The following is a 26,891-nucleotide window of genomic DNA, read 5'->3' as shown; positions in this document are numbered from 1 at the left end:
CCTGAAAGACTGGAATATATGAAGTATAATAGATGCATAGTGTTACATTGGTTTCAGGAGTACAACATAGTGATTGAAGAAGTCTGTACATTATTCTGTGCTCATCACAAATGTAGCTATCATCTTTCACCATACAATGCTATTACAATACCATTTACTATATAACCTATACTGTACCTTTTGTTCCTGTGACTTATCCATTCCATAACTGAAAGCCTGTATCTCCCATTCCCCTTCACCCATTTTGCCCAGAGCCCGACTCCCTTCTTCTATGGCAATCATCAATTCTCTGTTTTTATGGATCTTTATCTGCTTTTTTGTGTATTTGTTTATTCACTTGTTTTATTTCTTAGATTCCACATATAAGTGAAGTCATATGGTATTTGTCTTTCCCTCTCTGGCTTATTTCACTTTGCATAATATCTTAGAGATATATGTGTGTGTTTGTGTATGTCTGCATATCTCACATCTTAATTCATTCATCTATTGATGGACACTTGAATTGCTTCCATATCTTGGCTGTTGTAAATAATGCTGCAATAAATGTAAAGATGCATATGTTTTTAAATTAGTATTTTCATATTATTTGAGTAAATACCCAGTAGTGAAATTACTGGATCATATGGTATTTCTATTTTTAATTTTTTGAGGAACCGCATACCGTTTTCCACAGTGGCTGCAACAACTTACATTCCCACAGTGTGCAAGGGTTCCTTTTTCTCCACATCCTTGCCAGCACTTGTTATTTCTTGTCTTTTTGATTCTAGCCATTCTGACAGGGATAGGGTGATGTCTCATAGTATTTTTGATTTGCATTTCTTTGATGGTTAGTGATATTGAACATCTTTTCATGTATCTGTTGGGCATCTTTATGTCTTTGGAAAAATGCCCATTCAAGTCCTCTGTTCATTTTTTAATTGGATTATTTTGTTTCTTTGGTGTTGAGTTGTACAAGTTCTTTATATATTTTGGATATTAACTCCTTAGTGGATATATCATTTGTGAATATCATCGACAATTCTCTAGGTTGCCTTTTCATTTTATTGATGGTTTCCTTCACTGTGCTAAAGCCTTTTATTTTGATGTAGTCCCAATAATTTATTTTTGCTTTTGTTTCCCTTGCCTGAGGAGACCTATCTAGAAAAATGCTGCTAAGGCCAGTGTCAAAGAGATTCCTCCCTATGTTTTCTTCTGGGAGTTCTATGGCTTCATGTCTTGAATCCATCTTGAGGTTTTTTTTATATGGTGTAAGAAAGTGGTCCAATTTCATTCCTTTGCATGTAGTTGTCCAGTTTTCCCAGTACCACTTATTGAAGAGACTATCTTTTCCCCATAAGTATTCTTGCCTCCTTTGTCATAGGTTAATTGACCATATAAGCATGGATTTATTTCTGGGCTCTCTGTCCCATTGATCAACATATCTGTTTTTATGCCAGTACCATGCTGTTTTGATTACTACAGCTTTGTAGTATATCTTGAAATCTGGAATTGTGATACCTCCAGCTTTGATCTTCTTTCTCAAGATCGCTTTGGCTATCGGAGGTCTTCTGTGGTTCCATACAAATTTTAGGATTATTTGTTCTAGTTCTGTGAAAAATGCTGTTGGTATTTTGATAGAGAGTGCATCAAATTTGCACTTTGCTTTGGGTAGGATGGACATTTTAACAATACTAGTTCTTCCAATACATGAGCATGGAATATCTTCCCATTTGTTTGTGTCCCATTCAATTTCTTTCATCAATGTTTTATAGTTTTCAGAGCATAGGTCTTTTACCTCCTTGGTTAAGTTTATTCCTAGGTATTTTATTCTTTTTGGTGCAGTTGTAAATGGAATTGTTCTTTTAATTTCTTTTTCCACCACTTCATTATTAGTGTATAGAAATGCAACCAATTTCTGTGTATTAATCTTGTATCCTTCAACTTTACTGAATTCACTTATTATTTCTAATTCTTCTTTGGGTAAGTCCTTAGGGTTTGCTATGTATAATATCACATCACCTGCAAATAGTGACAGTTTAACTTCTTCTTAATCAATTTGGATTGCTCTTTCATTCTTTCTTCTTTCCTTCCTTTCTTTCTGTTTTTCCTTCCTTCTTTCTTTTCTTTCTTCCTTCCTCCCTTCCTCCCTTCCTTTCTTTCTTTCTTTCTTTCTTTCTTTCTTTCTTTCTTTCTTTCTTTCTTTCTTATTACTATGCTACAACTTCCAGTACTATGTTGAATAAAAGTGGTGAGAGTGGACATCCTTGTCTTGTTCCTGATCTTAGACGGGAAAGCTCTCAGTTTTTCCCCATTGAGTATAATGTCAGCTATGAGTTTTTCATATATGCCCTTTATTGTATTGAGGTATGTTTCCTCTGAACCCACTTTGTTGAGACTTTTTGTCATGAATGGATGTTGAATTTTTTCAGATGCTTTTTCTGCATTTATTGAGATGATCATGATTTTCAACCTTCATTTTGTTGATGTGGTGTTTCATGTTGATCTGTGAATATTGAACCGGCTTTATATCCCTGAAATAAATCCCATTTGGTCATGGTGAATAATCTTTTCAATGTGTTGTTTAATGCAATTTGTTTATATTTTATTGAGGCCTTTAGTTTTCTTTCTTTTTTGTGTGGTGTCTTTTGTTTGTTTTGGGTATCAGGGTACTACTGGCCTCGTAAAATGTATTTGAAAGCTTTCCTCGTTCTTCTATTTCTCAGAACACTTTGAGAAGAATAGGTATAAACTCTTCTTTAAATATTTGGTAGAATTCACTTGTGAATCCATTTGGTCCTAGGCTTTTGTTTGTTGAGAGTTTTTTTGATTTATCACTCAATTTTGTTACTAGTTATTGGTCTGTTTGGCTTTTCTAGAGTTGGTGTAATATTGATATTTCTTACCTAGGAATTTAATTAAACTCATCAGTGAAACCATATGAGTGTGGAGTTTCTCTTGTGAGATGATATTACATGATTTCAATGTCTTTAAAAATTTTTTTAATGTTTATTTTTGACAGAGAGAGAGAGAGAGAGAGAGAGAGCAGGAGAGGGGCAGAGAGAGAAGGAGACACAGAATCTGAAGCAGGCTGTATGCTCTGAGCTGTCAGCACAGAGCCCGACATGGGGCTAGAACTCACAGACTGCGAGATCATGATCTGAGCCGAAGCCAGATGCTCAACCGACTGAGCCACCCAGGCGCCCCGATTTCAATTTCTTTAAGAAAAAATAGCCTCTCAAATTTTCCTGTTCAGTTTTTGTCAGTTTTAGTAAGTTGTAATTTTATTGAGGAATTTGTCCATTTCATCTAAATTTTGACTTTATTGGCATAAAGTTACTCATAATATTCACTTATCTTTTTAACATCTAGTCCCTAGTAATTATTTATAGTATTGTAAATTGTGTTCTTTGACTTTTTTAGTACCAATTACTTGTAATGCATAACAAGCCACCCCAAATTAGTAAATTAAAATAATAATCATTTATTTATCTGTGAGTAGGCCATTTGGGCTGGAATTACCTAAGAAGTTCTTAGAGTCCAGGCAGGTTCACATGGGGGTCTTTGCTCAGCTGCCAGTCTGCTCGGAGGCTCTGCTAAGCCAGAGTTGTTATATAGTGGCTCTGCAGTGTTCTTAGACAGAATGAAAATGTGCAAATTCTCTTGAAGCCTAGTCTTGTTTTATGACAGAATTGCTTTTTATCCATATTTTTTTGATCAAAGTAAGTCACAAGAAGAACCCAGATTTACAAGTTTGAAAAATGGACTTCATCACCAATTCCAAATGACTGTGGTTGTGGGGCAGGGGAGAATTAGTACCATTTTTGCAATCTATCACATATATACTATTATGGAGAAATTGTCATAAATTTGGCAATTTTGTGCAAATAGTCTTATCAGTATCATGATACAGCAGTCTTCGTGCTGTATCTTTCTGGAATTTACATAACATTGAGTTTTTTGGTGTTTAATCAAAAGCAACTCCTTTTCTCCTGTTAATACTTAGGAAGATTTTGATTGTTTATATGTTTTTGTTTTATAAGTAATTGTGTATTTTGGTTACTTGCACAATCCCAAACCAATAGAGTTTCAAGCTATATTTTGGTCCATAATACTTTAAGAATTGAAAATGTGGCACTGGTGAAAATTATCATGGATATGTTGATTTGGGGCTTAATAATGGGTTGAGTCTTCGATGTTGTAGATAAACTATAGGTAATATGAAAGGTAATTAAGTACCTTATCATAGGTAAGATATTTCTCTAGGTTTCTCATCTTGTCTGTCAGTAGAGCAATTGTTGGACACAGAAAATGTAAGTGGAGTTGGGCATGTGATAATGGAAATGCAGTTTAATTCTACCAATCTGCAAGTATATATTTATGCCTCGCTGTTAAGTCATATTTGTTTCACCTTTTTGGAAATGTACCTCTGGACATTTATCCAATATTACTTATGAGTGTGTGAACTCATCTGGTGAAAAGAGTGGTCATTTTTAGCATTGATTCTTTCATGCGGAAATTGGAGGTAACCTAAATGTCTAACGGAAGGGGGCTGATTTTTTTTTTTAATATGACAGATTCATCACATGAAATAGTATACAACCATTTAAAAGTTATAGAGGAACATTTAGTGACCTGTATGGATGTTCATTATATATAGTTGGTACATAATATATATTTAAAAGCAGATTGTGAAGCTACTTGTGGTATTCTACTTTTGGTAAGATACTTACATGTAAATACTTGTATGCACAAAAAAGGCTTAAAAGGATATATAACAAAAATGTTAATGGTGGTTATTTCTGAATGATGGCAATATGATTATTTTTCCAGTTTTACTTAAGATAGAATTGACAGCATTGTAGTAGTTCTAGGTGCACAACATGATGATCGGATAAATGTATATATTACAAAATAATTACTACCATAAGTTTATTGAACATCCATCACCTACAAACTTTTTTCTTGTGTTGAGAACTTTTAAGGTCTACTCTCTTAGCAAGTTTCAAATATATGATACACTACTGTTAACTTTACTCACCATGCCATACATTATATTCCCAGAACTTATTTATCTTATAACTGGAAGTTTGTACCTTTTGACCACCTTCACCCACCCCCTCTTTGTATCTATGAGTTTAGTGTTTTTAGATTCTATATATAAGTAAGTTCATACAGTATTTGTCTTTCTCCGTCTGACTCATTTCACTTAGCATAATGCCCTCAAGGTCCATTCATGCTGTCACAAATGGCAGAATTATCTTCCTTATTGTGGCTGACTAATATTCCTCTGTATGTGTGTGCATGTGGGGGGCGTGTGTAGGTGGGTAGGTGTGTGTGTAAGATTTTTTTTTTATTCACTTGTTTGTCCATAGACACTTAGACTGTTTCCATGTTTTGACTATTGTAAATAAAACATGGGGCATAGTTACCTTTTCAAGATAGTGATTTTGTTTCCTTCAGATACATACCCAAAAATGGAATTGCTGACTCATTTGGTAATTCTGTTTTCAGTGTTTGTTGTTGTTTGTTGTTTTGCTGTTGTTGTCAAGTGTATTCTTAATCCCCTTTATCTGTTTTACCCATCAACTCCTGTCCCTCTTCCCTCTGACAACCACCTGTTCTCTGTACTTATGAGTCTATATTTGCTATTGTTTGTTTGCTCATTTGCTGTTTTTTTTAAGATTCCACATATAAGTGGAATTATAGCATGTGCCTTTGTCTGATTTATCTCACTTACCATAATACCCTCTAGGTCCATCCATGTTGTCACAAATGCCAAGGCCTTATTCTTGTTTATGACTAATATTTCACTGTGTGTGTGTGTGTGTGTATGTGTGTGTACATACACTTACATACATATATCACATCTTCTGTATCCGTTCATCTCCCAGTGGGCACATAGGTTGCTTCCTTATTTTGGCAATTATAAATAATGCTGTAGTAAATATAGGGGTGTGCATATCTTTTTGAATTAGTGTTTTAGTTTTCTTTGGGTAAATATCCAGTAGTGGAATCCGTGGATCATATGGTAATTCTATTTTTAATTTTTTGAGGAACATCCATACTGTTTTTACTGCATCAATTTACATTCCCACCAACAATGCACAAGGATTCCTTTTTCTTCCACATCCTCGCCAACACTTGCTATTTCTTGTCTTTTTGAATAGCCATTCTAACAGGTATAAGGTAATGCAATATGATTTTCCTGTTTTTAATCCACAATTTAAAATTTTTAGCATATATGTTGAAGACATGAAAAATAAATAAAAATGACTTTTAAAAGCCTTACACAGCCACAACTTACAGAATTATTTCCATTTTTAAATTGCTGCACTCTATGTAATAAGATCTATGGAGCTTTATAAAATCTCTAGAGTTACCTAAAGCTTGAGATGATCTACTTATACAAAAGACGGATTTTATTATCATCCTAGTAGAACATGGCATCATGAAATATAGTAGTTTCCTTAGGATTTTTGCTTTTGCCGTTAACATTCACAAGAACTCATAAAGATGGGGAAATTCTTTTCTTATAAGCATCATGTTTTTATTTGAAAACATCACCGTTATTAAAATGACTTACAGACATTTTGGTTGGAAGCAGAATCAGCATTCTTATTCCTTTCTTATAAGTCAAATATTCATGGCTTCCTGAGTCTTTAAAAGAATCAGTTGGCTGGAAAATCATAGTTGAAAATGGCATGTATATTGGATCTGTGTTAAACTACTTGCCATAATTCTGTGCTTTTCTTTCCAGTCTAACTGATCAGCTCCCTGACATGGTAAAACACATTACATGTCTGTGGTAAAGTGGTATTTCTATTTAGTAAACCCTACTATCACCACTTATGGAATATAGACTTCAGCTAAATGTTACTAGATTTTAGTATCATGTCTGTGAAAAAAAAATCTCCATATTGAAGATTTTGGTGTATATTTTATTTTCATTGACTGGACTATTGAGGCCAATTTCCATCCAGGAAATAGTTAATGCAGTGTGCAATCTGTATGCACAAGCATGTCTACAAAGGGTTATTGAAATTTTGTGGGACCCAAATTAAATTAGATTTTAATTAAGTAGATGCTGGAGAGAATTTTTAAAGTAAGGCAAAGTGTTGTGAAATCACCACCTCTGCAGGATAGACCATGGATTGAATATTTTATTGATATATTTTACTGGGTATGCTGCAGGAAGGTACAGAACACGTCTGGGTGTGTAGAATTGAATGCATGGTTTCTCAGTTGGGAGGAAACACTGAGGAAGATTCTCCACATCTCCGGATCTGTAGCGGCTCTGTGCCTGCAGCACTGTTGTATAGGCAGCTTTTTCCATGTCAACACCTGCTCATTAGGAAATGGACCAACACTCCCCAAGAGCTCTCAGATGGCCTGAGTTTTGTATCCCTGCCAATCTGCACTAGAATTTAATAACAACCATGAGGTGAAACTTGGGCCTTTCCTCATTGCTAATCCCCCAAACCATCTGGCCTTTCCCTTTCTCTGATTAACGGTAGAGTGTATGTGTTGGGGTGAGGGAGGAGGTTGGAGACAGAAGAAGAGGAGTAAACCTATCTTATGTTTCTTAAAGGACAATCCACTCTCCATCAGAGCAGATAGAGGTCCTTGGAGATCATAGCTCTAAGCGCATTCTTCCATTGCGTCCACATCTTTGCCAGCTAGTTGTTTGAAAATCGTACCATTCATTTAATATTGACAAACGTCCAAGTTTAGTTCTTGTAATGAAATAATGCCGAAAAGAAGCATGTAAGTCTGTAATCGTGATTCTGATATTAAAACACAAGGTTATGCATGTTCTCTTTAATTTTCTATTAGTTTTAGTAGAGTATTAGAAATACAGGAGATACTCCGTAAATATTTGTTTATTCCAGTGCTTTGCTCTACAAAGGATTTGAAGTCACTTAACAGGAAATATTTAGAATATGATAGTAAATTACAAATAAAACATTGGAACTTTGTAGGGGAAGAAATAGAATACAGAAGTGAACCACATGGCCAGTGTATTGCATAGAGAATATCGTGGTTTGGGTCCTGTTGAGGGCTCACTCCAGGGCAAATGCTCCTCAAATAGAACTATGTATGGGATCAGTTGTTCTACTTCAAATTGCTCTCTTCCTCATACTACCGAACACTTGCTGAGTTTGGGTGTCATAAATACATGTGTCGGATCATACTACTTCATAAGGGAAGTGTCCAACAAATGTATTTCAATGAGTGAGTTAATAAAGAACTTCGACTTGTCTGTACATAGGATAGAAAACACCCATAGTAATGTCTTTCCATGACTCAAATGACAGTTACTATGTTCAAATACAAAGGGTAGATTCTTTTGCAAATATACACACAGTCACACTATATATGTATATACATGTGTATACACATAAACATTCCAAGCATCCGTTTTGGACACTAGTGTTCATTCACTCTATTTTTCAGAAACCCTCAGAACAGTATGTCGCAAGCGATATGATGCCTTGGAAGAGGGGTCAGCAAACTGTGGACCTTGGGCCAAATCCGACCTTGTTTTTGAATTGCCTACAAGCTAATGGTATTTACATTTTTAAATGGTTGAAAACAAATCAAAAGAAGAATAATACTTGATGACACGTGAAAATTATGTGAAATTCCAATTGCAGTATCCATAAATAAAGTTTTATTGGATCCTAGCCACATTCACTGGTTTATATGTGGTCTCTGTCTGCTTTTTGCATTGCAGCGACAAAGTTGAGTAACTACAACAGAGACTATCTGGCCTGCAGAGCCCAAAATACTTACTATCTGGCCTTTAACAAAAATGTTTGCTGACCCTTACCTTAGAAAATACAAAAAAATGAATAGGATGAAATCTGCCTGAATCAAACCACACTTCATAGTATTTGGAAAGATACACCCTCTACCCCACCCTTTTTTAAAAAAGAAAAATTGGAAAAGAATAAGAAATTATTTTCAACTCTTATCTTTTTTAAAAGGGTATCATAACTTATTTTTTCCAGACATATAACCTTATATGTCAAACAATATTTTGAATAGTCAAACTTTATTCCTTAAAAATTGAAGTCCAGTTGGCACGACAATATTCTATTAGTTTCCAGCCTGCAACCTAGTGATTCGACCGTTACACCTGACCCTTGAGCAGCATGGATTTGAGCTGCATCGATCTGCTCAACACATACTTGTTTTAAAGAAATATAGTTCAATACTGTAAATGTGTTTTTTCTTCTTCATTATAACACTTTCTTTTCTCTAGCTTACTTCATTGTAAGATAGTATATATAATACATATACAAAATATGTGTTAATCAACTGTTTATGTTATTGGTAAGACTTCTAGTCAATAGTAGGCTATTAGCAGTTAAGTTTTTAGGGAGTCAGAAGTCAACTGTGCAGAGAGTTGGTGCCCCTAACCCCCATGTTGTTCAAGGATACACTATAAATCACAAAGTGCTCACGATAAGTCTAGTTACTACCTGTTACAATACAAAGTTATTGTAATATAACTGATTATAGTTCCTATGATGTACTTTTCATCCCCATGACTTGTTTATCTTATAGCTGGAAGTTTTCACCTCTTAACCCCTTCACCTGTTTTGCTCATCCCCACACACTTCTCCCCTCTGGCAACCACAAGTTCTCTGTATTTATGAATCTACTTCTGTTTGTTTGTTTTTTTTTCAAATGTTACTAACCCTTGTGATTATATTCTAACATGATATAATAGAAGGGCAGGTAAAAAGGTACAAGGTTATGGAACATACAACAGAAAGTTTAATTTGTCTAATTTATAATTGGCCTTGTGAAGCAATGTAAGAGAGAAAGCCTACCAAGACTTACCATAGTAAGGTAGGAAAAGGCAGATCCTAAATGCACTTGGAGACCCTGTGGAATGCCTTGGAATTACATGTACTGCTTTTGTCTTCTGTGATCATATTGTTTCATAAACATTAGCGATCAAAACATACTAGTAATAAGCAGATACCATTATTTCCATTTTACATGAGGAAAAGGGCTATAAACTTTGTATATAGGTCTTTTCTAGAGCAGTAAGTCAGTGTCAAATCTGAGAAAATAGACTTTTTTCTTTTTTGTCAGATGGAAATCTCTGCATGATTGATATGGTCTAAAGTACGGTGAATTATTACCTGAGTTATAGTGTGAATATCTGGCTGATTTCCTTTCCAACCTCTCTGGCACAGTGCTCAGTCGTCATTATTACACTATCCTTGGTCACTATAGATGACCTCATGAGTGAACTAAAAAATTTCTAAAAATAAGAACATTTTCTTTCTTTAAAAAAATTATTTATTTATTTATTTATTTATTTATTTATTTATTTATTTATTTATTTTGACAGAGAGTGTGGGTGGCAGGAAGGGACGGAGAGAGCGGGGAGGGAGAGAATCCCAAGCAGGCTTCAGGCTGGCAGGGCAGAGCCAGAAAAAGGGCTCGGACCCACAAACTGTGAGATCATGACCTGAGCCAAAACCGAGAGTCAGACATTTAACTGACTGAGTCACCCAGGCACCACAAGAACCTTTACTTTCTTATGCACCACTCTATCCCTCATATACAGTGTTTGCAAATGATCACAGAGTAGGCCAGCAGATTCCTGAATTTTTAAATCCTATCTCCTTCATACCTTTGACTTTCAGTTTCCTCTTAAAAGAAATATTAAAAAAAATTTTTTTACGTTTTATTTATTTTTGAGAGACAGAGAGAGACAGAGTGCAAGTGAGGGAGGGGCAGAGAGAGAAAGAGACCCAGAATCTGAAGCAGGCTCCAGGCTCTGAAATGTCAGCACAGAGCCCAACGTGGGGCTGGACCCCACGAGCCATGAGATCATGACCTGAGCCTAAGTTGGACACTCAACTGACTGAGCCACCCAGCGCCCCTTAAAAGAAATGTTTTAAAAGTGGGCTTGCTTTCCTTATATCTTGACCAGAACATACCAACAGAAGAAGAGCACATAAGTCAATCATTGTCCTTCCTATAATTGTATTTTGGCATCACAGAGTGTGTATTCTGGGAGAAAGATTTTAGAGTTCCTTTCCTTTTGCAGATACGGGAGTAAAGACTGAGGAAGGATAAGGGACTTCTCTAAGGTCTCATAGCCATATGTAGCGAGGTTGGGGTAAGAGCTGTTTGACCCTGCTTGCTTGCACTGTCTTTGCATTGGGCCACTTCAAATATGATTATTGTATAAACATTAAATAACAAGAGTTTAGTGAAATATCTAAAGAATATCCTCTCATAAAATATGTTATGTTTCCTATGAAACAATGAGATTTATCTCCACAAGATCCATAGGAAAATTTATTCTATTACTTAGTAGACATAGGACATCCATGCTATTGGAATAGTTATTAAACTGTCAATTAAGAAAAGGTGATGGAAGCTATAAGTATCCACATAGTTCACGAGAGAAGTGATACAAAAGCATCTATTGTTTATCTTTAGTAATAGCTATCTTTGAAGCGAGCACATTACTTAAGAAAACATTTACATTCACCATCCGCCACTGTAATCAGTGTCCTAGTTTAGGCCATGTGAGGGAATCCCTACCCTAATGGAGTGGAAGACTCAACTCAATTGTCTCCTCACCATCTTCATTTATTTTTCCTGGAGAATCAAAAATGGAAAGAGGCGGAGTCCATGAACAGTTGTTCCTACCCAGTCACTTTCAATTTGGTCACGAAGCTTTATTTCCTTCACAACACTTGGAACTCCCGAAGCTATCTTCTTCCTGTATCTGTTTGCTTACTCCCTGCCCCCCCCCCCCCCCATCCCACACTGACAAGAATGGAAGCTGCAAGGCACAGGGCCTCCTCTGTCTTACTCACCACTGGCATCGCCAGTGCCTATAACAGCACCTGGACCATAAAGGGAAATCCACAGTGCGTGAGCAGTTGGCTAAGTGACTGGACTGTGCGGGGTCAAATTGTGAAACTGTGAGCTCTGTGGCTGATAAAGAGGGACTTCATTCCTGACTGAGTAGCACTCTTCTGGGTGATCTCTTCACTATGCCCCACTCTGCTTCCACAGCATCTGAACATGCGCTGTAACTGCTGGTTGACTTGTCTCTCTCTCCCATCCATTGCTTGAGGGCAGGAACCAAGTTCCAGTCATCTGTATGTCCCAGGTGCTAACCACAATGACCAACAGGGTGAATGGGCGAGTCCATGAGTGCCTGAATGGTTCTTTTAGCACAAATGCCTGAGAACATACTACCTTTGTGTGCTTCGCCTTTTCAAACAGAAAGCATGACTGAGTGCTGAGTGTCTTCTAATGCTTTTTTGGAGAAATATCTGTCTTTGGGAAGATAATTTCTGTCAAATAAGGCCCTCTTTTTGTTAATATACACTCTTTATATAAACTATCACTATAGTGTGAGCCACACATATATTTTCAAATTTCTAACAGCCACATTTCAAGACCTTTTTAAAAAGTTAAATTTATTTTAATATGTTTTATTTAACTGAACATATCCAAAATAGTCTCATTTCAACATGACTTAATATATAAAGTTATTACTGAAGTATTTTATATTGCTTTTTTCTTGAAATCCATTTATTTTATGTCTTAATTTGGATGCTAAATTACTGGAAATACTTGATCTGTATTTTTCAAATAAAGTTTAAAGTTGAAAAAGTAGATTCCCAAATCCAGGTTGTTTTAGACACACTTAAATGTGTTCCAGTATTTGAATCGAATATGATTTTTTTAATGTTTATTTATTTTTGAGAAAGACAGAGACAGAAAGACAGAGACAGAGACAGAGTGCGAGCAGGGGAGGGGCGGAGTCCGAAGCAGGCTCCAGGCTCTGAGCTGTCACAGAGCCCAGCATAGGGCTTGAACCCGCGGACCGTGAGATCATAACCTGACTCGAAGTTGGACGCTTAACTGACTGAGCCACCCAGGCACCCCTGAACTGAATATGTCTTTAAGTTTAAAATTTAAATTCTAGACACACTAGTCACATTTCAGTGCCCAATAGCCAAATATGGCTGGTGGCTACTGTATTGGCCAGATAGATTACAAACTCTCCTTAAAGGAAGATTATAGGAAAGGTAGATTTATTTCCAAACACCCACAACCTTCTATCACTTTAGGTCGTAGCATTTTGGATTCGTGAGATGATGGCTTCAAAGTTCTTTGGTCCAAGCTACCTCCTTCCGTAAGAACAGGGGCCCAGAGAGGAAGTAGCTTGTGCAATACATTTCATTCACCCACCCTTCTTGGTGCTGGCTTCCAACGCAGTGCTCTGCCAGGCACTACCCGTCTCCTCCTTTGGGTCAGATGGAAAACAGGGATGTCCCTGTGGGGGTCTTCCCTGGAGCATGAGGGATCCCTGCTGTTGGCCAGTGTGGCTGTGATAGAGAGACCTTGGGGAAGCCGTCCCCATGTGCCTGTCCTTGCTGCACCTGTGAGGTGACAGAAGCAGCTGGAAACTTGGGGCCAGCTGGCTCTCTAGCACTGAGGTCAGGCCAGTTAGTTGGACAGACAGTCTTCTCCAGGGACAGAGGGCAGACTGAGCAGTAAGAGAGATGGGCCCAAAGCCAGCGCTCATTTATCCGAAGGTGCCACCCCTACAATGGTGTGGGAAGGACCTCCAATCTTTCAGTATTGTCCAACTTTTTTTTTTTTTTTAGCATTTCATGTGTCTCATCTGAAAATGAAGAATGCATGACGATGAGTTGAGTATTTCCCAGGGTGCTTTTTTGTCATTTACAACCATTGACAGGTTTAGTGCTTGTTTTCTTTCTTGTTCCCCACGTTGTTCAGAACCTGCTCAAGGTCTCTTGACATCATCTTTATCTAGGATGCCAAAGTTAATGAAATGACGATGGATCCATTTTTCTTTGTGAAGGAAAAATATTGTGACTCTCACGGTGAGGCTGCTCTGTTCCTGAGGAAGCTGAAGTGGGTGCAGTATGAAATAGTTTTCCTTCCATCAAAATACACACTTTGCTCATTACCGAGAGCAGAGGGTAGCGTTGGGAAGGTACAGCCTCCCCAGCAGATGGGGAGTATTTTTTTCTCTTCTTTTCTTTACTTTTCTTTTCTTTTCTTTTCTTTTCTCTTTTCTTTTTTTTTCTTTTCTTTTCCTTTCCTTTTCCTTTTCTTTTTTCTTTTTTTCTTTCTTTCTTTCTTTCTTTCTTTCTTTCTTTCTTTCTTTCTTTCTTTCTTTCTTTTTCTTTTTTTCCTTCCTTTCTTTTGGTTTCCCATCCTCCATTTTTCTGTATACTCTCATCCTTCACTTCTCTACATTGCTATGTAATATTTTTTCAGAATGCACAGTTACTGTAACTTCAAAACGACCAAGAGATAGTATCCTCCTCATAGAAATCACACACACGTTGTTTGTGTGTCAACCCAGTTCAACAATGTGGAGACACAATATAGAATGACACCTCAGAGGGATCAAGTTATTAATTGGCTGAAGTAATAGTCAAAGTTTATCTCAAAATCCTGGCAAGGTGTATACCTCAACTGTGAAGAAAAAATTCCCTCACTGGCATCTAAAGTCTGTAAAACATCTTAATGAGTTGACTTGGTTTTGTTTCAGTGGGATATTTAGTCACCAACTTGTGATTCCTGGATTAGAAATCACTCAAGGTACAAATATTACTCCAGCCACCAGAAATCCAGCTAAAAAGGGATTTTTACTTTTTTGTACTAGTTTTATGTGCATTACGCACAGATAGGAAGTACTGTAAATGAAATTTGTCATTTTTGGTAAGAAATCAGGAATTATTTTGGACAAAATCATAAGGAAAGTTTTAACCAGAGTTGCTTTTCAACATAAGTTCTGGTAACCAAGGTTCAGGAAAGGAAAAGACCAGGACTCCTTCTTGCTTCAGTTGGCTGGTTTTCAAATTTGCTTACCCAGGCTGCCTTCTGCGGGAAGGGTAGGCAGTAGGGCTGGGCTACCATTCTTTCAGTTCAGCCAAGTGGCTCCACTGTTATGTTTGTTGTAATTGCCTTTCCCATAGGATTTCTTCAAAGAAGGATTTCTGTAGCTAACAAGTTTGGAAGATCAGTCTTTTACTTTATTGTAGAAAGGATGCTTTAGAAATCCCTATACCTGGGACTTTTCTAAAACTAGAACAGATTCTCCTCCCGCCTTCCCTGGAGAGGAGTGGCTTAAGAATAGTTTTTCTTTAACTTTCAACAGCTTTGATATTCCATGCCCAGGCCATCCCCATCCTGTCCAGTATACCCCCATGGCCAGTGTCAGGAAGCAGGATTGGAATGCTATTCCTTGCTATAATACTATTCCTGTATCTCCTTCTTGCTGTCGGAGAGCTGCCTCTCTGCTCAGAGATACACTCTTGTACCAGCTGCACCATCCTTCTACTTTGGGGATTCGTACTAATTCTGTAACCTTGCAGAAGAGAGCAACCTATTCAGACTTAAGTGGAAAAATTTTATGAATCTTCAAAGAATAAAGTTTTTAAAAGTTCTTTCCATGTTTTATTTTTAGCTCTTATAAGGGCTTGCTTTCTAGAATTACCGACAGAACTGTCAGTTCACTTTGAGAGGAAAAAAACTAGTATTTGTGGCTATCCTGGGTAAATGCCTTTGTATTGAGAGTAAGTACACAAGAAGCTAGGGAGTTACCTGTCAGGGCATAGGATGGATAGGGAGAAAGGAACTAAGACTTTAGTAGTATAACCATCAACATCTCAGACCCTCAGGGCTTCTTCCTTGGCAGCATTGCTGTTAAAAGTTCTGGTTTATTTATTTATTTTTAAAATATTTATTTATTTTTGAGAGGCAGAGACACAGAGCATGAATAGGGGAAGGGCAGAGAGGGAAACACAGAATCCGAAGCAGGCTCCAGGCTCTGAGCTGTCAGCACAGAGCCCGGAGCCCAATGCAGGGCTCGAACTCATGAGCAGTGAGATCATGACCTGAGCCAAAGTCAGACAGTTAATCAGCTGAACCACCAGGTGCCCCAAAAGTTCTTCTGATTTAGAAATGGAGGACAAAACCCCACATTTTTTGTGAGATTGGAAATCTAAACAAGCAAGCCTTAGAATTTATTTTTGATGGATCCACCACTTACTGAAATACTCCAAAATCAAACATAACAAAAACTTTATATTTTGTTGACATAAAGATTGTGATGGACTCAACTTTGGGATAATTTGGGGAAAGCAAACTATTATTCTAGAGAAAGTGTTTTGAGAAATACCTGTGAGTGTTGGTTTTCCTAATTTCCAAGTATGCTTTGGCTGATAGAGATCAATGGGAAAGTATAGGTTTGCCAGCCTCAGACAAAGAGGTTACTCTGATCAAGGATACTTATAAATATATTTTGAAGTTTCATTAGTGTCTACAAAGAAGGAAAAAAAAAGGCCTAGGAGCCAGTGGGAAACCAGCCAGTTCTTTAGCTGGCTGGTCCTTCAACTTGCTGAAAATAAGGAAAGGAAATTGTATGAATGTTCCTCAAAAGTGCAAGGTAATTTATAAAAGGGAGACTATAAAAAAGTTTGAATTTTCCTTCTTTTCTCCACTCCACCTATTCCTATGACAATAAAAAAAATTCTTCTGGTAGAAAAACACTTATTTTTATTACTAAGATCCAGATATGGCTTATTGCTTTTGGATCTGAGTCACCTTTACTTCCCTTCCTTCCTTTTCTCCTCCCTCTTGCGAGATGATGGTTTGGTAGGCAATGGAGAACGTTTCCAGGACTCTCTCTTGCTGAAGATGATTTCTGTGGGGAAGCAGCACATGAACATCAGCGCACGCAGTAGCCCCTTGGGAACAGTTTGACCCGCCTGGTTTTCAGGTGGTTCACGGTGAGGCCCCAGAGGAATGTGCCATCCACTGGCAGCAGGACTGGAAATCCATGGGCCCAGCATCTTCCCTTCTCACTGCCTGTCACTGCCCGGCAGAGGGTAAAGCCCCCTACAAGGGGACAGGGAAGAAGGTCTGGGATGTCCGAATCAGAAATGTAGTGGACGGATGTTTGCAGGAGCTCCCACTGGGGGTTCTTTATGAAGCACATAAACCACAGCCCCAGAGAACCCAAGCAGCTCTTCACGTGGCACCTTCGGACTTCTTGCTTCAGCCTTCGCACACGTTAGCTGTCACTCCTGCAAAGCCAAGTGCACCCATCTCCAAAGTTACAGATTTTTTTGTATTGGGAGAAGTACATGGACTTACAGTATAGGAAGCACACATACAAAGTCTTTTCAACAGAGCATCATTTTTTAAAAAAAATTTTTCTGCTCCTTTTCCTAGTGAATTTAGGGTTTCTTACCAGAGCCCGAGTGTTTTAGGTCCAGTCTACCATTTAGCCATGTCTTGCTAATGCTGTGTGAATACCACGTGTGTATAAACGGCTCCTGACTTAGTATGTTTCTTCCAGTGTGTGCCTCCTGGCAGAAGCCACCCAGCCACCCCACTGCCGCCGCTCCGCTTCACATCATGAATATTCAGAGGCTGCAGTCATTGAGGACTCAGGTGGCAAAAATAGTAAGGTGATGGAAGCAAACCCTGACACGAAAGCCAGGGCTGCATTTCAGTGTCTCCACAGCCCTGAGTGCTGCACCCATCCTCTGACCCGTGGACCACATGAGAGGAGAGTCCTGGGGAACTCCTGTGAATCAGGCGTCTGTTGCATACACCAACATGCTCACGTCTTTCTGTATGATGTGTTGTAATCAGCATGTTGTTTTTAAAAGACAACAGGCCCCTCTGTAGTCCTCTCCCACAAAATGCATTTAGGCTGATAGTTCAGCATAAAGGATGCACTGTTGAGGCCAGCAATGCCTGCATTGTTTTCCCTGTAATTCAGTCCGGGTTTCCTCAGCAAAATTTAGTGTATTTTGTGAAATCTTATTTTATATATTTTGTCACCAGCAGCAGTTAAACTAAAGGAGGAACAGCTCCATTCTATTACGGGTTAAATTATGCTCTGTGCCGAACTAGTGGTGATGTATAAATTGCAGCCCTGTCTTTTTTCCAAAGGATTCTAAAATAGGTTTTCCGAATTAGTGCTGGATTTTCGCTCCTGCATGTGTGGTGACTCTGGATTTTTTCCCTTCAGAGAACCATCCTTTGCAGCATTCCCCCTTCCGAGGAATCACTTAGACACTTCCAGCTGGTGGCAGGGGATACAGCCATAATACAGCTTCCTCTGTCCCAGCTGTCTTTTTCACTACGATAAATGCATTACGATGGCTGCACTCTCGTGTAAAGGTTCAGGTAGAGGAAGGTGTAGGATGAAGTCTGGAAGCCGTCTTTTGGGTTTTTAAAAGCTTCAGCTTCGACAGCATCTCTGCATTTTGAATGTCTTCCTGCTTCTGGTCAAAGGTTTCTCTTCAGTGATTGGAATGCTACTGTAAGCCTGGTTAAAGGTGCCCGAGGATATCACCTTATACAAGGAAGCCCTGCGTGCTTGAGAAGAGCTTTTTCAATGCATTATGGCTCATGCAGCCTCACAATTAAAGAAAAACAGGGATTTAGAAATCAATGCTGAAGAGGAGACTGAGAAGAAAAGGAAACACCGCAAACGGTCCCGGGATCGGAAGAAAAAGGTAGTTGTATACGCCAGAGCATAAATCTTGCCTGGATTCTTTTTGTTTTAATCTCCTCCTGGCGTCTGTTAGAAGCATTAAGGGCTATTTTTACGTGCTGTGTAGAGTATAAATTGGGAACGGATGATAAAACCCAGTGGCCGACCATGGCCAGAGGATGGGCTAGGCAGGGGGAGAGTCTGTCCTGTGTGGGGGTGATTGCAGTGCTGATGCGGAAGGTGTGCCTGCACTTGACACAGGCAGGGGCATGTTGCCATGACACAGAAAGGTGTTGCAAGGGAGTTCAAAGTAGTTTCTTCCCAGCCCGGTCAAGGTTAAATGGACTGCGGTGACTTGGGTCTGAGGGAGAGGCCAGCGAGCCGGTCTTTGTACTTGTTGGAGGTCTAGGCTCGTGGAAAAGGAGCTTTTGTGCTAGAACTACTGTCACATGTGTGCATTTCTCAGGCACATCTGTGACCTTAAAGACGTAGCAGAAAAGTCATTTCCTGCTTTGCTTTCTTCCCCTCCTTTTGCCTCTTTTTTCTCTAAGGTGCTTTTAGTTAGGTTGTGCGATGGAAACAAGCTGCCAGAAATGACTTTCTTTTGTTAAATGAAGCTGAAATCACAGAGGTTTGCTATTCTCTGCTGGGTGAGAGGGATTATCCTGAACGCAGGAATTCCCATGGCAGGGCAGGGACCTGCAGCCTTCACCGCTGATTGCTTCTGATTAAAGCATGGGCATTGATCATCCCCGACTGATATTCTATGGCAGGGGGAAGATAGGAGGAATATTCTAGGTCAGTGGTGTTTCATTACAGCCGGAGAGTACTTACTGAGTGTTTAGTGGCTGTGCCCTTAAATGTGACTCCTAGGTACCCACTGGGGAGTGAGGGCCCGAAGCACTTTTCCTCTATGGCAATTAATAAAAATTGACTAAAACTCTGTGATCTGAATATGAAAGTCAGGTCATAAAGCATTTTTATGTCTCTTTGTGAGAATTCCCAAGGGAAAGATAATCTTAATTTGCTGTGAGCAGTGATGCATGTGCCTTCTAAATGACATGCAGATTTCATCCACCACATGTACCTCTCTTCAGGGCTGATCATGAATATTTTTGGTGCCTTTGCCATTTTCTTCAGAGTGAGGATCTGTGAAAGAAGGCTCTCTGTGTTTTGTTATGTGGCAGACTTTATGAGATTGAGTTTGGAGAGGTACAGTCGCTTTGCTGCAGGATGTTAAATATAGATGCTTCCTACTTCAATATTCTTGTAAATAAACTTCTTGAACAGATTTTCACAAAAGTACAAACTCAGGTTAGGAAATTGTTGGCAGGCATATTTCAGAGTCATGCACAGCAGAGTTGTGGAATTGCCATATTTTGCCAGGTTCTGGTCTAATTGCACTGTATTAGGTTCATCTGTGGGAGGTCACTACGGAGTGCCCACTCTTCACACATCTTTACCCACTCCCACCGTGATAAGCTGGCTTCTAAGAAACATGAGGAAAGAAGGTACATATATTTGTATAAAGATACAATCACATCGTTGCTGTTAATACTCTGTATAAGACTTGATAGCCGAGCCAGGCTTATGCACCGCAGTTTCCTGTAGTGATGACAGGCCTGCTGCCTTGGGGCCTGGGCCCCTGTTTGACTTGGAAGCAAAATAGGGAAGGCGTGAGGCAAAGGGAGCTTCTGGGCTCACTGAGCTGAAGCAAATGCTTTGTGGACCAAAGTGCTTTGTTATGAGTACAACAGAGTCTGTCCAATGTAAATCTCTTAGCAACCAGGAGGGAACATGGAGAAATATCAATATCGCTATGTCAATGTGCAAGCAGATTTAAATGTTTTTTCTCAGGACAGTCACAGAGTTGATCCAGAAAGTGGCCTGTGGATAACACTTTCATTGCCATTGTACTAGTTAATTCACGACACACTAAAACCAGTATACATGCATTTCAGATTTAACATTCACAGTCCAAGGATTTTAGGGACTGCTTTCAAAGTACAAAGTCAGCATTAGATTACTTTCAAGACATAATCTAGATTCTTTTTCAGTCATATAGTATATATACCACTTATTCTCTACAAAGTGAATTGTTTTTACTTGGAGTGTCTTTTTCCTACCTTTTCCTAAGATCCTGATGAAGGCTTTTGGGTTACTTTGCTCCACGTTATAGGCCCCATAGCAATTGGAAAAGCTTCTCTTATGTACTTTGTGGGTTATTATGGGGTTCATTGCTCTTACTTTTATGTAGAAATATCCTCTAGGATCTTTTAATTACATAAAAGTAATAGTAATTTCATAAAGTCACAAAATAGAAAAGCTTTAGATACACGTGAAGAGTATCTATTTTGTAAAGGAATTTGATTCATGGTACCCCTGTAATTGAAGTTTAAACAAGCCCAGGATGAACTTTTCCTGATATATATATGACATAACCTCATACAGTATGAGATATTACTAAGTATTATGATCAAATCAGAATGCGTATATAAAATTAACATTCTATTCACATTTCATCAGTGCTTAAAAAATCCATGATTGCACATTTGGTCTGCTATGCATATTGATAACCATGAATAAGTGGTTACCAATCAAAAAACATAGGAAACTTTTGGAATTTATAATTACTTGAATTTTAATAATGGTGTGTTTTATCTTGCCATAGCAACATTCGTGTCAAAGAAAGGAAAAATCTTTCTATTTGCTAAAAGGAAATGCATTTAAGATGGACAAACCTTTAATCTTTTTATCCCAATTTTTCTGACTTGAAGCAAACAAAAAGCAACTTTCCCTGAGTATTTTGTTTAGAAGGTGTCTTTCTACTGCATTTACCCATCTCCTTTACACACACTGTCCCATCACTCTTCCCTGATAGATTTTCGCCTTCACTCTCCTCTTCTCCCAATGGGCCGCTAATGCTGGCAGTGAGTGGGGTGGCGTGCCAAAGGTAGACAGAGTGCCTTTGGGAGGGACAATATTGGATCCATGCTCTGACTGAGAAAGTTGCAGAGAGGAACTCTTTATATTCCCTGCACCGAGCAAGGTCCTGGCCCACGGGTGGTGGTCAATGGATAACCCAAGCTACCATGAGTTCATGAGGACTAGAAGTCACAAATGCTCTCAGGGCCACACTTCCCTTGTTGCCTCTGGCCTCTGGTGCCACATTACCTGGATATTTTGCTTTCTTTCCATGTTAACTATAAGGTACATTTCAATAATGAGGGCTATTAGGAGAAATAACATTAATTTATTCAGTAATTTTTTAAATGTTCACAAGTATGCTTGTATATATTTATTATGTCCTATCAAAAAAAAAAAAACCACTTTGAGGTGATCTAAGGATATGTATACTAAAAAAGGAAACATTTATATGCATTGCTGACACAGGGTATACTGGGATAAAGGAACAGTCAATTTTATGATTAATATCTTTTCTGATTGTTGACAACAGACTCATGCAGCTATTCAGTGGCAGAGCAGGAATGAATATTTATTGCTTCATTTTTGCATTCACGTATTCATTCAGCAAACATTTACTGAGTGACTTCTGTGGATCAGGCATTGCATTCAGTGTTGGAGACAAAGCTACAGGAGGCAGAGTGGCAACAGTACAGTGACTCCCTGCAGAGAGAGGAGATCACTAATCACCCTTCATAACACATGTAAAGGGAGCCACAGGAGCCCACTGTAAGACTGCAGTTCAACTCAAATGGGCTCAGAGAAGGTTCTCGGTGAAGCTGAGCCTTGGCGGAGGAGTGAGCAAGACAGGCAGGCAAAAGGACAGGAATCCCATGCCCAGTGTGGTGGAAATAAGAGGGAACATTCATGTGTGAAAAGCAAACATAAATAAGGAGCAAAAGGGATATGAGTGTATGGCTTGGAAAGTGGTCAGAAGCCAGATCATGAAGACCTTTGTATCCCATCTCACAGGGTGGGAAATTACCTTCTCCAAGGAGAGCGGGACTTGAATCGACTTAAATGGAGGCAGTAGGAAGAGTAACTGAATGGCTTTATGGTTTAGAACCATCACTCAGGCATCCATGCTGCAGATAGCAGCCGGGAGAGCCTTCCGGAAGCACTGGTGGTGATTCAGGAATGAGAGATGCTGAGGGTCTGAACCAGGGCAGAGACTATGACAGTGGAGAGGGGGTGTTGCATGCAAGAGATATTTAGGGGAAGACTCAACAGAATTTGGCAATGGACTGGGTGTAGGATGTGAGAGGGAGAGATCGGATTCTAGGGTAACTGCCAAGTTCCTGGCTTGAAGCGGAAGATGAATAATTAAATTTCCTGGATTCATGTCTTTTATTCCAGGGCATTTATTGACCACCTAAAATGTATCAGGTAGGGTTTTAAATTGCTTTGTAGGTAGAGGCTCATTTAATCTTTATAACTACCCTACAAAGAAAGTATTTATTATCCCCATTTGCAAATGAGGAAACTGAGGCAGGAACCCATTAAGCATTCCCATAGTATTTAGTGGCAGATCTAAGACTCCAGTGTGGAAAGTCTAGCTGTCCAACTTGTTCTTTTACCTACAACACGGAACAGCATATGTAGTTAATATTTTCACAGCTACATATCAAAATGGATTTGATTCAAAGAACCTTCTAAGTGATCAGCTATTTCCTAGACATTGGGAGCCTTAAATAACAAGCTTTATATCGCTAAGTAACCCAGTGCACTATGGCAGTGTGTCTGTTTTTCTTACCCTCTGCAATAGATTTTAATGTTTTACCAGAAGAATTTATTTTTTTAATTTTTGAAAATAAATGGAAAATTGCCAACACCAGGATTTCAACTCCTCAAAGACATGTTGCTATAATAACATAACAATGTCTTAGGTGCTCACTGTATACCAGGCAATGTGCAGGGTGATTCCATGGATTATTCTACTATTTTTCTCACAACTTCTGTATGAGACAGGTATTATTTTCATCCCCATTTTTTTTATAGCTAAAACATAGACTTAAAGAGAACAAATAACTTGCCTGAGGTCATGCAGCTTCTAAGTGTTGGGTCTACACTTAAACTTGGATCATAGGACTTTGGAATCCATATTTAACCACTAGGTTTATTGTCATAAAAATCTACCAGTCTCATTTAGGATTAAAGCAGCTTAAAGATTTGAGAATAAATTTCAAGAGAGATAAATTATTGAGTGTTATCTATTGCTATAGAAGCTTGATGCTTCCTGACATTTATAGGCCTTCTCCATGCCTAGCTCCCGATGTACCTATGGCACCCATGATGGAAGATACCAGGCAGGGGAGGTTTTGTACTATAGTGACTGGACTTGTGAGGGTACCGGTATCAGATAAAGGGAACCCACTCTGCATCCTGTTCTGCTGAGAACATAGACTCCAGATCTCCAGGGAGCCTCGTTTCTCTCTCAGCATCCTTTCTGCTCTGCAGTATAATTATAAGCTCCATGTGTCTCACCCAGGAGACTATAAGCTCCTTGAGGGCAGAGGTGGTGTCACAATCTTCTACTACCAAACTGGTGCTTGCAGGGTAGGAAGTGGATGGGAGGGAGGGAGGAGGTGGATGGATGAGAGGCAGTACCATGCAATGATTAAGAGTATGGCCTATATGTAAGATTGTCTGAGTTCAGGTACTAACACTCTTAGCTGCTGTGACCTTGGGAAGTTATTTAACCTGCCAGTGCCCCAGTCTTTTTACATGCAAAATGAATATAATAGAATTATTATTATATTATTAGTCCTGTGCTTTAGTCACAGGGCTGTAATGAGATTTCAATGAATGAATGAATGAATATTAGAATGGTGCTTGGCACAAAAGAAGAGCCATATAGTGGTAGTTGTTGCTGTTTTTATTGATGTTCATAGTGAACAGAAGAATGAGCGGACTGTTTCCAACCTGAACCTTTAGGGGTTGTGCCAGCAAGTTATCTGACTGAAGCCGGCAGGTAAGCTCCCTAGGAGCACAGCAGCTGTCCTGTCTCCACTTTTCCTCTGTTGCAAGAGGATGGATGGAATAAGGCTTAGCTCAGTAGAAAAGTTATAAACCGGGGTGATGGTTAGTGAAGCATCCCACTTCAGCTCAGGTCATGATCTTGTGGTTCGTGAGTTCAGCCTCACGTTGGGCTCTGTGCTGACAGCTCAGAGCCTGGATCCTGCTTTGGATTCTGTGTCTCCCTCTCTCTGCCCCTCCCCCTGCTTGCATGCTGTCTCTCTCTCTCTCTCTCTCTCTCTCTCTCTCTCAAAAATAAACATTAAAAAAGAATTTCTTTAATAAAAAAGAAAAGTTGTAAACCTTTGTCCTTTGATGTGCCATTGTATTTAGGGATAGGGAAGCAATTAAATAAAACTGGTCTGCTGATTGATTCTCTGTGCTCTCTGTTACTATCATGATAACATTTTTTATTCTCAAAGTCATATGTTTGCTAAAAAAAAAAAACTTAACACTTTCTTGACCTTGATGAATTACCATTATAATGAGTACAAGATCATGTTAGGTATAAATTATACATTTATTAATGTCTGAACATGTTATTTAAAATTTTGTTAGTACTGTCACCAATATACTGTAGCTATTGAAGTGTTTCTTCATTCTTCAGGCTCATGGTCTTTTCTGTCTCTTAATTTGCCTTTGGTAAGATGACATATTATTGTGTGTGTGTGTGTGTGTGTGTGTGTGCACGCGCGCACGCTTTATTGAATCTCAATATGGAAAAATGTTTTCAATATGTAAGCTTGAGGAACAAGAGGATTTGACAGTGCTTTGTACTTTTTGGTAGTTATATTATTAGAAAAAATATAGTAATCCTATTACATTTAATTGGTATCCATTTAATAAAAATGTACTGTGCAGCTACATTGTGCCGATTATTGTGCTGGAGACTGGCATGTAAAGGATGGGACCTGTGGGCCCATCTACCTGCTCTTTGATATGCTGCTTGTACTACTTGATGCAGGTAGGGTGAAGGACCAGAGAGAAAAATAGATATTTTTTGTTGCTGGGTTAGCACTGGTTTATGTTAACACTATGCCATAGTGTTATCGACATGGACAGACGCTTTAGCCTAAGTTTAAGTTTGTTATGTAACTATGTAACTTGCCTCAGTCCAAAAATAACTGGTCTTGGAATCAAGGTCTGTGTGGCTCCCCTTCTTGGGCCATCAGAACCTCTAGAGGATAGGTTTTTTTTTTTTTTTAAGGGAGGTTCTTACTAATAGATATCTATGGTGAATTCTTATGTCAAGAGAAGAATGGTCACTGTTGGAATGTTAAAAATTAAATAATTTAATAATTGAATTTTTATAAATTATTTATCATTCACTGCAAAATCTAAATATTGTCTAAATCGTAACACTTAAATTAGTGTACGTTTAAATTAGTGCACATTTAAAATAACTTTTAAGAGGAATCCAGTCACTGAAACAAAGTAGAATTGTAAGCTATCTGTTGATTGACGAATAGGTTAAATGTTGAAGGATGATGTCTAAATACAATGTTACACTGTCAGCTGTATACTCCAAATAGTAATCTAAAGAAATACTTGTATAGAAAGATAACATTTGAAAACAAGGAATCTGCTGTGTTTTTACTCAGACTGTTTCTTGTTTGTGTAAGTTAAAAGTAAGTTAAAAAAGTTCATTCCAAAGCAATGGAAATGGCGCCTGGATCTTCTACATATGGTTCAGGTTTTTCTGGTGATTATCCCCTTCGTTCAGGATTATGCTGTCCTGGACCCAAAGTGGCATCATGAGAAGGAATGACCCGTCCCTGTCAAATATAGGAGCTGCCTATAAAATGTATAGGTTTCAATTTAGATTTAGTTGGTTGCAGTAAACCATAGGTGACCTTCTACAAGTTAGGATCGTATCATCAGTTCTGTTTGAATTTATATGAAGCCCATTAGAATGGATAGAGACTAATGTTTTTATCTGCCAGGTTTGGCAGAACAAAAGCCAACCAGTACCATCACCATAGGAGAGGAAGGGTATATGGACTGTGTGGAAAAGCATAGGGACAGATAACTTAGCTGGAGAGTGTTGGAAGCCGAAGATTTTCTAATGACTGGAACCCAGTGATACTGAAACATTTATAATCTACATGTAGGTATCCCTGAAAGCTTTGTAGTTTCAGTACTAGGAATAGCATTATTCTATCCTCACGAAGTACAGTTTTCTAAGAGTCTATGCAATTGAAGAAGGTATGAAAATGTGGTAAATTGTGTTTAGTAGAGGATCAAAAACATTAATAAAGCAGGCAAGCAATAAGGAGAAAGTTGTGGGGAAGGGGCTAAGTATTACAATCCATGGTGATGGAAAGAGAGGGCTTTGGGCCTAGATAAGAATTCATATCGCAGCTGCCACTGATTAGCTATGTGGCCTTGA

The 26,891-nt window shown here is 38.6% G+C and overlaps 1 protein-coding gene across 33 annotated transcripts in view; it reads left to right on the top strand.

The window, feature by feature from the left end:
* The window catches only part of ANK3 (ankyrin 3), a 687,904-nt gene that overhangs the window by 332,668 nt on the left and 328,345 nt on the right, over positions 1–26,891 (top strand). For 8 of the 33 annotated variants that reach the window (XM_045437495.1, XM_045437491.1, XM_045437486.1 and 5 more), the window contains exon 1: positions 17,414–18,545. The exons of 3 other annotated variants lie outside the window; for them this stretch is intronic. In XM_045437495.1, coding sequence (XP_045293451.1) covers positions 18,432–18,545 — 114 coding nt within the window. In that variant the 5' untranslated portion in view covers positions 17,414–18,431. Of the gene's footprint in view, positions 1–17,405; positions 18,546–26,891 lie in introns of those variants that run through there. 22 more of the 33 variants (XM_045437513.1, XM_045437499.1, XM_045437498.1 and 19 more) reach the window with 9 other exon arrangements.

Source organism: Leopardus geoffroyi, chromosome D2, assembly GCF_018350155.1.
Source record: "Leopardus geoffroyi isolate Oge1 chromosome D2, O.geoffroyi_Oge1_pat1.0, whole genome shotgun sequence".
NCBI lineage: Eukaryota > Metazoa > Chordata > Mammalia > Carnivora > Felidae > Leopardus > Leopardus geoffroyi.
The sequence above is the reverse complement of the archived record's forward strand: the minus strand, read 5'-3'. Positions and strand labels throughout refer to the sequence as shown.